General features: G+C 32.4%; 1 protein-coding gene and 1 long non-coding RNA gene across 2 annotated transcripts; one reads left to right on the forward strand and one right to left on the reverse strand.

Moving 5' to 3' along the window:
• The first annotated feature begins 4,919 nt into the window (after positions 1-4,919).
• Positions 4,920-5,851, forward strand: LOC141456443 (uncharacterized). Its single transcript, XM_074132461.1, has 2 exons — positions 4,920-5,078; positions 5,446-5,851. The coding sequence occupies exons 1-2, from the start codon at positions 5,025-5,027 to the stop codon at positions 5,761-5,763; spliced, it is 372 nt and encodes a 123-aa protein (XP_073988562.1). The 5' UTR covers positions 4,920-5,024; the 3' UTR covers positions 5,764-5,851.
• On the reverse strand, positions 5,697-7,268 carry LOC141456458 (uncharacterized). The gene is made up of 2 exons (XR_012459768.1): positions 6,608-7,268; positions 5,697-6,390 (listed from the first exon to the last, which is right to left on the reverse strand). It is a non-coding gene; the product is annotated as an uncharacterized lncRNA (long non-coding RNA).
• Between the last annotated feature and the right edge of the window lie 5,384 nt (positions 7,269-12,652).

Here is a 12,652-nt window from a genome sequence, read left to right on the forward strand (position 1 = left end):
GTATTATTTGGCACAACTATATTTCCTTTACATTTTAATTCCAATTTTTTCTTAAAAAATAAATTATCATTTTTAGACCAGATTAATTTAGGCAGCAGAGGCATTATATTTGCATCCCTTTCCTCCTTTTTTGAATAAACAGATATACTTATTGGCATATGGTCAGAATAATTTTTAACATTTACACTAAAACTTTTTATAATATGTAATATATCAAACGATACACAACATACATCGATAACCGAATTACCGGGCCCACCTACAAAAGTAAATTCACCCTCGTAATCACCAGCCGTTCTTCCATTAAGCAGTATTAAATTAAAATCATCGCAAACTTCCATAAAACGTTTACCTTTACTATTTATACATTTATCTTTTGATTGTCGTTTTATATTAAATTGATAGAGATTATTCGAAACACTTTCTGGTATAGTCTGCAAATCTGCGAATCTAGCATTCACATCTCCCATTACAATAAAATTACTACTAGACTGTTTATTAACAAAATTAGAAAATTTTACAAATTCTTCATCCCAGCTTCTAATATTTAAATACAATGGTACAATATAAAATTTTATGTTCCTATCTTCATAACTTATTACAGAGAGCCCATCTACATTAACAATTTTTAAAAATTTAGAATAAGGGGAATTACTTTTTATACCAATAACACATCCACCCCTGCCTCTGCCATACCTGTTTACTTTCTCTGCTGCTATCCAATGTAAATTATATCCAGAAAAATACTTTTCATACATAACTATATCCTTCTCTACAACAAAAGTTTCAATTAAATAAAATAAATCATATTCTTTAATAAAATTAAAAAACCCAACTTCTTCACGTTTACTACCTAACCCGCAAATATTATACGACAACATATTTAAATAGAAATTTTCTTTTACAAACTCTTCACTTCTTCTTCTTTGAAACTGACAGACTGCCCTACCTCATACCTCCGAAATGTTGGGAGCCAAACCTGAAACGCCTGAGTTTCCAGCCAATGACTGTTGCACTTGTTTCCGGTTATCAGTCTGAGTATGAAATTGTCCAGAAACGGCCTTTTTATTACTTAGTACTTTCTGCTTTTCATTCAGTAGTTTGTGAATATAATCAGTAAAGTCGTAATTAAAAAGTTCATTCAGATTTTTGACTCCATCCGTGCCGTTCATTATTAGCCCTTTACACTCACACCAAGTAAATCTCATTCCATTACAGTACATATTGTCCATTCTCACATTTATTTTTGCATTCTTATTAATCAATTTGATTTGCTTTCTTATGGCCAAAAGCTTATTGTGTTTATATCTAATAGTTGGGACCATATCTTGTTGGATCGAGAATTGAGTACCATTTAATATCCTACTTTTTCTTAATAATTGCACTTTATCTTCATCGAATGGGAATTCTGCAATTAGTATCTTGCTATTAGTGCTAATTCTCGAACTAACTGCGTAAACTCTGGATACTGTAACATCTTCACGTGCACCTAGCATATTAACACAGAAAGTTTTTACTATTTGCATATAGTTATCGGCCTCATTACATTTCAGCCCTCTGAAAACAATATTATTCTTTCTTAATTGTTGTCTGACATACTCCAACTGATTGTTTACTTCAATGAATTTATTCTCGATATCCTTTATCTTTTCTTTTAATTTATTGTTTTCTTCCATAAATACGTCACATTTAACATTTATTTGTTTAATATCATCTTTAACCTCATGCAATCTAGCATCAAGAACATCCCTAAAACATTCTTTTAATTGACTTATAGACATTTGACCTACTTCCCCCATCTCTGTACTATTTTTATCTACTGCAATCTGTTGCTTTTTTACTTGTTTATCCGCGCTCAACGGTGAAGTTTTATCTCTCCTCCTTTTTCCACCCACAGTCGATTGAGACGAATCTATTTGATCAGAATTACGATGCATACATAAACAGAGAACGTATCTGTTTCTATTCAAACTCGCAATACGTATACGTAATATTAAATTATACGTAGGTATTTTACTTTAATTAAAAATATACCTGTTGGTCTCTCGCAGCTGATCAAGCAAGTGAGCAGGTGGGCGTGGCCAATAAGGCACACACAATTACCCCACTAAATTCAACTGTATTGTTACACTCCCCACTCCAGATTAAATGTACTTTAAATTTACAACAAGAGTATAGTCACTAATTCTTCACAATAAATTTTTGAATAATTTCGTCTATATCTTAAAAAGTCATAAAAATTAAGTCATAAAAATTGCACCACTAAAAAGATCGTAAAAAATAGATTCTGTTAAACTCAAATTTCACAGTAAACACTGATATTTAACCAATGAAAAATGAAAAAAATTAACGAACTTTAACAGACACAAGTTTCCAGCTCAAGAGCACGAAGGTAACTCTTTTGTTCTCATGGTTCGATATGCAATCGTAGCATGATGTTTTATCAGATAATTGTAAACTATTGATTTTTTTATAAAGTAAGATTTGTCAATTGAAAGAATTGTTGATGTCTCGTTTTCTTTAAAAAAAGTGCAGGCTTGAAAAATTTAAAGATATTGCTAAAATAGACATTTACCAGCCATTAAATTGTTTTGGAATTCTTTTTTTTCTCCATCTACAGATTTTCCAATATAGAAAAGTATTTTTATCAAAATGTATGGCTGACAGTTCTGTTTGACTTTATTAAAAGCTTATAAATTTGAAAATTTGGAAGCAAAATGTAAATTGCAGGAGTTCTATTGTATTTTCACTCAGTAATTTGTAGGTTTCCCAATATAAATACTATAAAAGAGATGTAGTTTAACATTTTATTAGGCCTATCTTATTACACATTTATTTCTTTTGTAGTAACGGATACATGTGAATATTTTTTTGACAGTTGTCACCAGTAACACTGCCATTGTTTCCTTTCATTATGGTGCAGGTTTGGCCAATTTAAAATCACTGAATGTAATCATGCTAATGCAGACCTTTATAGACATTCAGTTACTAAGGCTTTCGTTTTTTCTTATATGTGTCTTTTTTGCACAAATACAGAAATATTAGGAAACGTAAGGAAAAAATAAATGTTTATTTTACAAGCATAAGCCTAAATTGGTCCACTTTTTTTACTTTCTTTGCTCCTTTCTCCGATTCTTTGTAATGAGATGAATTTCATAATAGAAAATAAATATGTTTGCTAATTTCCCTTCTTCATTGAACCTCATTTCAATGATATTCCGATTTCTTTTAGAATAGAATTTGTGATGAATGGAATGAATGCTATAATTTGTATTATTTGTAGATGCTTGAGTTCCTGGGTTCTGTCCGAAGAATATTTTTTATGCTTGAACACTAATAATTTTAAGTCTAAAATCGCCCAGTTAAATTTAGTTATCAAGTTAGGATATGTAGTTGTGATAGGAAAAGAACCTTTGGAGACTCAGGTCCTTTAATTTTTTGGAGCTGTAGCAACAACAATAATCTGTTTCAAGAAATGCAAAATGGCTGTAATAAAGATATAACATTTTTGCCTGTAGTTTTGGTAGAGGCCATGTTTTCTATCACTTTTGGTTTTGTTGCCCACGGCAAGAAAAGGATTTCTTACTTACTTTTTGAGAATTACTTACTGATTGAGAATCTTACTTCATAGTACGTATACCATAGTATAAGTCAAACTAAGTTTGATGAACGTATTGATCATCTAAATGATGGATATTTTTATTTTGCAAAATGTCTCAGTTAACCTTATATTCTTATTAAAACTAATTCATCCTAAAAATTGCCGATTTCACAACCATAAACCTTTATTGATCCATTTTATTCTACGTAATTTATATATTTTTCTTCTCTCCTCTCTCTAACTTTTTACAATAATGTATTTCAAAATGTATTGTACATAAAATGTATATTGAATTGAAGATAAAAGTTAGGCTTCTGGACTTTTAGCCGAGGACATTCTTTAAGACGTAAGAGCGAGCAATGTCAAGAGGTAATACAAAAATGTGTGGTAGAAGGTTCTGGAAATGAGGTAGCCAAGGAGTCTGAGAAAAAAAGAGTACCCATAGCTTGTAAGGATATATATTCTTCCAAACTATAAAGAAGCTCCTGATGAAGAACAACTCAAAGGTACAATAATAATTAAGAAATTGGTCCGTAAAATAGACCTTTCTCTGCCTGTTGCCGCTTTAAACCTTCTTCACATAATCTAATGAAACTGAAGATGTCAAATTTTCTCACAATCAATTATTTTGTGCGAATAAATTTCATCAATAATTGTGTTTTGGGGAAATAAATCAAGGATGGTTATACCAGCTCCAAGGACAAGAAGAGTAATTTATGGTAATGTTATATGGGTATACATTTATGTTATTTAACTTATCGTCGACAGTAAGACTGTAGCTCGTTGTTAAATCATTCAATTAGTTTCAGAATCGAGAAAAGAAAATATTTAAACTAAAGAAATGGTCCTAAAATTAGTTAGTGCCTGTATTTATCAAATGAAAGTAACTTTAAAAATGATGAGCTGTAAAAAAAAGAATAAATATTTTTTAAATTTTTACTCTCCTCAACCTGCTTTTACATTATTCATAAAAAAAAAATCGTGATGTATTTATATAATATAATCTTCTTTCTTTTTTTTAGAAAATGTTATTTTGCCTACCACAAACTGAATAAATAATTAAATAAGTAAAAAAATCTTAAATTTTTTAAAAAAATTAAAAGAAATATTTTTGTTTAAATGAAATTTGAAACAGGATATGGTTACTTGTGCGGGTCAGATGGTGGGTGCCGAGCTATTGTTTATCTAAAAGAATAGATAGCAGTTGTCTCTAGTAGGGGTGTATAAGTGCTGAATGTTTTTTCGTCACCAAATTTTGAAAACATACGGGCGTTCCTGGCTTCAGTTTAACGTGTTATCAGTAAAATTACGTGAGATATCAAGTGCATATCATTTAGAATTATTACTATAAAATATACTTCATTTTACCCCAAAGGTGTAGTTCAATCAAGAACATTAAACAAGTAACAAAAAACAATCCAAAATGTACTGCAAAGGATTACTCGTTGTAGCCGTCGTAGCTGTGGCTCTCCTCCAGGTAATTCTACAATATTATTCTTATTTTTTGGTTTGGTTACACTTCCAAGAGTCCGCACTGGGGTGCCCAAATGCCTAGAGCACTTTCACTCTTCATTAGCAATATTTCTCTAATAATAACGAACTTTTCGTAAGAGGTCTTCTTCTTAAGGCCAAAATGGAAGCTTTTATAACTAAATTTTGTGGAGCTTTCCCTTGTTAACACTGATCAGGGGAAGTGCAATTCTTAAATTACCAATTATTTTTTTATAATCCTTCTCAACTTTCAAATTTACAATAAATGAACGTTCCTAATTCTTAAAAATTAATGATTTGCATCGATAGGGTAATAAACTTAAAGTGGTAATAATAAAATTTTTGTTTTTTAGATCATCAGCGCTGAACCTTGCTATGGTAAGACCACTTGCTGCACCACTGTACCAGCTGCTGCTACCACTTGCTGCACTACCCACCCCGGATTTGGTTATGGATGGGGTGCCGGAGCTTGGGGCAATGGCTACGGCTATGGAGCAGGTTATCCTGGCTACGGTGGATTGTGGGGATATGGAGCTGGCTACCCCGGTTTCTACGGTCATGGATGCGGCTATGGCGCTGGTTACGGCTATGGCGCTGGTTACGGTTATGGAGCTGGTTACGGCTATGGAGCTGGTTTCGGCGGATACGGTGGATGTGGTAACTGGTGGTAAACATAATTTCCATCTACAAGGGAACAAGCCAAATGTTAATGTATAGTTTTGGAGATTAAAATAAATTTTTAATTTCTTTCTTATAAAATTTCTCTCTTTTTTTTCTGATATTTCCTATATTCTGTTACCCAAAGGAGGAATCCTCCATTTGAGATGATGAACGATGCAGACATCTTGGCGATATATAGACAGTAGCATTCAAATGTAAACGTTTGATATGCCTCAGATTTGTTTGTTCCCACTTTCTTTGGAAGGATCTTGTCAGTTCTAGCTTGCAATTTAGCAGCTGGCAAAAGTGATAAATGAGCACATTGTAAATGGATTATATATTAATATAGCAACTTTTCTAAATAAGCACAATATAATTTACATAATAAATAATTACCCACACACTAGACTTAAAAGAAAAGCAATGACAAAACGTGCGAAACTGCTTTACAGACTTCTTGGAGGACGCTCCAAATTACCCATTGAACGCAAACGATTAATATACAGTACTACCTTCAAACCTATGTGGACTTACGGACTAGAATTGTGGGTTTCAGCCAAACCTACAAACATACGGACTGTACAGACATTTCAATCAAAATTATTTCGACAGATAGCTGACACTCCTTTCTACGGTGACTAAGGCTGGAAACATAGTGGAGCGGCGAGCAAAGCGGCGCTGATAGCGAAGAGCGAAGCGGCGAAATCAAACACAAGTTAACATATGGGACCGCGCATAGTGGCGAGCAAAGCGAAGATAGAGCAACTCTATCTATTTCTAGTTTTTGTTTTTGCCGCTTTGCTCTTCGCTATCATCGCCGCTTTGCGCGCCGCTCCACTATGTTTCCAGCCTAACCTCACTTTTCACAACGACCTCAACATTCCCTTCGTACACCAACTCGCCAAGACTAAATATCAAAAATTCCATACTGCTCTCTCCACTTGCTCCAATCCTCTAGTACAGTCTCTCGCCTCTTCTGACATTCCTGACAATCCTCCTCGCCGACTGAATCGCCAGTGGCCCCGCGACTTCCTCGCAGTCTGAAGGCATAAAAATCATATACTGTAGAAAGTGCTACCAATGGGCAGTTTCTTTTCTCCTGTCTTTCACGCCTCTATACTTCAATCTCCCTATTTACTTACTGTATAGTGTATTATACAGATTGTAAATAACAAAATAAATAAATAAATAATTAACTTAATAAGCACAATAGATTCAAAGTAAATAAAATACATTCAAAATAAATTTAACATAATATCAATAAACAAAAAATATGTATATTCCTACAAAACATAATGTAATAAATAATTTAGAAAAGGTATGGCCTCTTTCTAAATTTGTATACAGATGAGATGAATCTTTTCAACAGAATAGTCTGCGAATATAAGTCCCTTAAAAAGCAGTAAAAAATTATAAAAATAATACACTCCACGATAATTTCGTAAATCTTCTTTGGTAGAAATGGTCGAGTAGGGTTCCTGTGGCAGTAAGGATGTATAGAGATTAAGCCCTGATCTTGTACCAAACGAATGTTTTAAATATTTACCTCCTGCGTGGACCCCATTTTATATTGAACTTAAATTGTAACTAAAATTTAATTTTAAAAAATAACCAATTTGAAAAAAATAAAACATTAAAATAATCACATTGAAAAATATAAGAGAAAATTAAATCTAAATGAACATCTGGTAAAGAGCCATGGATTGTTCATTCTTTTTGTTTCCATAGGTGTATGCGCTAATTTGGAATGAAATTGATTATAAAGAAATAAAAAATGATTAATTTTTCCAGTCTGTAAGGTATTAATTACTATTTTGGTTTTTAAATTCCATTTCAACAGCAACCAGTTATTATTATTTTAATTATAAAGATTGGAATGTTCTTTCTTTTCTTTTTTTGCTTTGTAAGTCATTATTTGTGTGCAATACCTGGACTTCTAGCTGTGAAACATGTATTTTCTAAAAGCTAATAAAGAAGGAAAATCAACTATAAATTATATGTTATTTAAGAGTAAATTTCAAGTTAAGCAGCGATTTCATTAAACTGCCTGCATTCTTATATATACTGTATCATACAATTAAAAGAATGCATAGTTTTCGCTTTTCAGGTATCCCTTTTGATGTAGTTTAGGCGAACAAGTTTCTATTTAAACTGCATGTGCATCAATCATCGCTTGTCATTAAGGGCTCTTTCACTAAACTCACTTCCAAATGTCTCAGTCTCTAGCTTTCTTATTCTTTTTCACTTTATTAACAAATACTCTTTTGACTGATCTTACCTATTTCCTTTCTTTCTAAAAGTTAGTGCCATCTACATCCATTTTCAACGGTTTATAACGCTTGTGCAAAGGTATGACCTTCAAGCCACTATTTGAAAATTAGTTTTATTAAAAAAAAAAAAAAAAAAAAAAAAATCTGCAAAACCTATTCTCTCGCACTAGGTTGCGAGAGAATTAAATTTTAAAGCATGATGATATCTAATATCAATGGCTCCAGTTCTATTCAAATTGCAGTGAAACAAGAATTTTTCAAATTGGTTTCCACCTCCATGGGGGAGCATTTAAAATATCATCAATTGGTGAAACAAAAAGTAATCTGATAATTCTAAAACATTAATAATTTTAAGAATTCATTTTCAAACAGTTGGTGGAAATCCAAATCAAATCAATTAGGCTCTGTTTCTCTTACATAAGATGCTTCTAATTACAATCTCACCAATTGTAAATTTACTTCTTAATTTTACAGGAATAAGTTATTTGTTATATTATATTTTTTCTGCAGGAAGGACAGAAATAACGTGTAAAATTTTTATGAAAATAATAGTGTTGTGAAGAAGATATCATTGTTGTGTATAAATATAAACTAAACCTTTTTAGTGTCCATAACTGCAGCTACCAAATTAAGATACAACATGTATAATTAGATAGAGGTATCTGATTTAGATACGGGATATACAGGTGCTGGTGAAACAGAGGTAAATCGAACCCTCTGCTCGTTGATTGCAGTGTTGGCAAAGTGACCATTGCCACTAGCAGTTTGGTGAGTTATTCTAATGAGTTCTACAAGAAATATTACACGTTCTTGGTCTTTTTGTTTTAAAATGAATCAATTTTGTTGTCTTTTGCTACCGTTTCAATGTAAAACTTTTTAAAGTTTTATTGTAAGTACTACCTAAGAAAGCATTATTATAAACGTTTTCTTGTGTTGAAACTGTGGTTAGGCCCGATCTCGCATGTTTATTGTATCCCTGACAGGCTTCTGACTTCCAGCCATCTTAAAAGGTGGATTAACAGTTTCGTGTGGTCATTAGTGATAGATCCTAGCGTTGTATGTGGGTTTTGCTTATGTCCTCTTCAGTTTAGCAATTAGCAAAGCTAGTTTTCGAATTTTTGCATGGTTTTCAATTTATTTCTTGAACAGACAACATCTGTACGCATAGAACATTAATTGCAATTTAAAGTAAGTTCTCTTAACTTGAATTCACGGTTATGCCTGGATAACTTCTATTTCAGTTTTCTTGTAGTGTGGTGGGATAGTTGCAGTGTGCTTACGTTTGTGTTGAGAGAAGAGGTGACAAACTCAAAACACGGACCACATGATGCAACAGGCAAGATTCACGCAGGCCACAACCTATTTACAAATTTTTCCTAATTTCCAATATCTGGATTCAAAGACAGATCATTATGCCTGGATAACTTCTATTTCAGTTTTCTTGTAGTGTGGTGGGATAGTTGCAGTGTGCTTACGTTTGTGTTGAGAGAAGAGGTGACAAACTCAAAACACGGACCACATGATGCAACAGGCAAGATTCACGCAGGCCAAAACCTATTTACAAATTTTTCCTAATTTCCAATATCTGGATTCAGAGACAGATCAGACAATCTTCATTAAGGCAGATAAATGTTTACCAGTCAATCTTGATCTGAATGCCTTTTTCTTTGATTTCTTAGACGGAAATAGTTGCTCACGCAAAAACGTACTCCAAAAATAACACAAAGTTCGTACAGCGAACATTTTTGGATGTTTCTCACCTAAATAAGAATATAGCTTGGGAATTCCTACTTCGTCTTTTAAAACATAATCATTCTGGAATTCCACTGAGAGTGGCATATGGCTTCCAAACGTCTCTGGATTTAAGTCAGCGAGTTTATACATGCCCACAGGCCCCCAGGAAAGGCCCTGGGCCACGTGTATACTCGTCTTCAGTAGTTAACGGAAACTGGGAATTGTGTGTAAGATATTGCCTCGATCTCCCCTAAGCGCCATTTCCTTCATAAAAACGTTTTCTATTTTCATTTTATTTCAGAACTGCGTGGGCCACAAGAAATTACCTCGGTGGTTTGATACCCCTGGTTTAGAGGATTGTGCTAGAGGGTTTTAGAACTTTTACAGTTTGGTTTTGATTGTAATTTTCATAATCTGGACCAGTTGGGTAGAATACCAAAGTTCACAGCCGTTCAGACTTTGAAGTCAGATGTCATACTTTATCGAAAGCTTGTGCCACATTCCTGAAGACTGCTGAATGTTGTTTCTCTTTTTCTAGAGTAGAGGCTACTTCATCTGTTAGATGGTGACATTGATGTGTAGTGGAGTAATTTAGGTGGTTTCTAAACTGATAAGTAGAAGACTGAGAATTTCGAATGATGTTGAAAGTAATTTGTCAAATTGATTACAAAAAAGAAGAAGTTGAGTAATTAAATTTTTAGTAGGCAGATAGTTGTTAGGATTTCCGGGTTTTTGAAATATTACTGCGAATTTCCTTGTCAAATCATCAAAAGTACCCTTCACCAATTCTATTTTATTGTTTGAGGTGCAAATTAAAGAAAAGATAAAGGCGGCTTAATACTGCGAGCTAAAATTTAATTTAAGCATATTGGGAACTGAAATCACAACCAAACTGAATTTCTCCGTTGTAATCTTCATTTATTTTTTCCGTGATTTACGGCGCGTCAACTTCTTAGGTTAACCTTTATTAATAAAAATAGAAAAAAAAACTTAAAAAAAGGATAACTACTAACCATAAATATAACTAAGAAAAGAATATTTATACTCTATTTTTTGACCGACACGTTCATATCGTCCAATTAAACGTAAGAGAACCATTTAAGAGGAGTTTAGATGAATTCATCAAAGGATACAAAGGTATTCCTGTTAGATATGAATAACTTCCATTATATCTAGTTTCAATTCATTATACATAGTTATGAAAATGCCGTGTGTTTTGAATTTACTAGGATAATTTAAATATTACAAGCTGTCGGGAAGCTGCGAAAGAATGCTCCGGACTTCAAAGTGCAGAACTGACAAGCTTTTAATACGATTTTATTTTATATCATGATTATGTTAACTTAAAATAAACTAATGAATAAACATAATTATAATTAATTCATTGATATGTACGTATAATTGGACAAATTAGAAGTATTAAAGTAACTAAATTAAATATTGCAAAATTCAAAACGTCTAAAACAAAAATTCTTTAATTCACTACAAATAATCTCTATTTCTTTACCGCACATCTATGTTATAAACGCCAGCTTGTTACTTATTGTGGAGCTCTGCGACTGCTCTCGCATTCAGACGTAGGAGCTGCTCTAATTTCTTAAAGTACAATATCTAAAATATTGAATGTAAATTCGCGCCTTTGGAAGTTGGTGGTTGTTAAGGTGCATGAAAGTTGGTAAAAGTTAAATTGAAATTGACATTTAAATAATTTTTCTTGCATAGAAATCTGCAAGATACTGGGGACTACCAAGTTAACAAATCGCGAATTCCTCCTTGGCATCGATAAATACTATGTGCAATTGACCCGAGCAAAGAACAGATCGAATGAATTCATCAGTCTACTGCAGATTAATTACAGAGTGTTCTTTGTGTAGACATAACAGACCATCGCAAAGAAATAGTAAACGTATGGCATACGTCGTATGCATGTGTTGTGTACTACACTCTTTGACGAAAACGCCACGACAAGTAACTCCTTAAAACCCACATTTATGAGGATGATCAATTTCTCAATAATTCTGTGCCACAAAAATCGCACGGGACTGTTTTAAGAATATTTTACACTGTAATAATAAATTTTTCCCTCCACTTTAAACTCAAAATTAAGTAAATCAGGGATAAATGGATTTAAATTTATTTTTGTTTAATTCTTGTAGGCAGTTTGTTCATTAATTAAATACGTAATTACAAGGCTAGTCAATTGGGGTCATTTAATTACAAAATAAACAAAAGCACTAAAATTTGACAAATTTTGAAATTTATTAATTGATACTCTAGAGAAATTTTTAATGGGGTTAAAAAAATAAAATAGTTTTTTTTCAATTAAAAAATAAATTAACTTAGAGTCAGCATTTTTAATTTGTCAGCTTGCTGCTAACATCAACCAATTTCACAAGTTTAAAATGCTGACAGCCAAAAATTAATTAATTTCGCTATGCAATTTGACCGTATTAATTGTTTCTGGAAGTGTTTAAAATGAATAAAATAATAAATATTTATAAATTTACAAAAAAAAAAATGGAACATTTAACAGTATTGGTAATGAAATAGCATTAATTAAATATTTATGTTTTTAAGTCACATTCTTTCGCCGATTCCATCAATTTTTTTTTTTTGTACACATTTTTGCAAAGACCAGGGGGTTTTCCAAGTTCAAAAATAGTCTTCAACGTTTAAATAAAATTATCCATTTTCTTGAGGGCGGCTACCTTCAATTGTTATTAATTAATGACTTGCTCTTACTGCAAGAGGAAGTTTGGTAAAGTCATTCCTTTTGTTTTATTTACGTCCTGATCCTAACATGGACGAAAGAGGATAGCAAACAAGTTAAGGGTGCATTATAAATTCTCATATTACCACTAATATACATATTAAGCCATGCTTATATATGTTTATA

Source organism: Rhodnius prolixus, unplaced genomic scaffold (genome assembly GCF_049639745.1).
Source record: "Rhodnius prolixus isolate KJV_2025 unplaced genomic scaffold, Rpr scaffold_1, whole genome shotgun sequence".
Taxonomy (NCBI): domain Eukaryota; kingdom Metazoa; phylum Arthropoda; class Insecta; order Hemiptera; family Reduviidae; genus Rhodnius; species Rhodnius prolixus.

Excerpts from the sequence above, each read along its gene's own strand:
- LOC141456443 (XM_074132461.1), top strand. The coding sequence starts at position 5,025 with ATGTACTGCAAAGGATTACTCGTTGTAGCCGTCGTAGCTGTGGCTCTC. Across the intron at positions 5,079-5,445 it reads TAGCTGTGGCTCTCCTCCAG|ATCATCAGCGCTGAACCTTG; the intron begins GTAATTCTACAA and ends TTTGTTTTTTAG.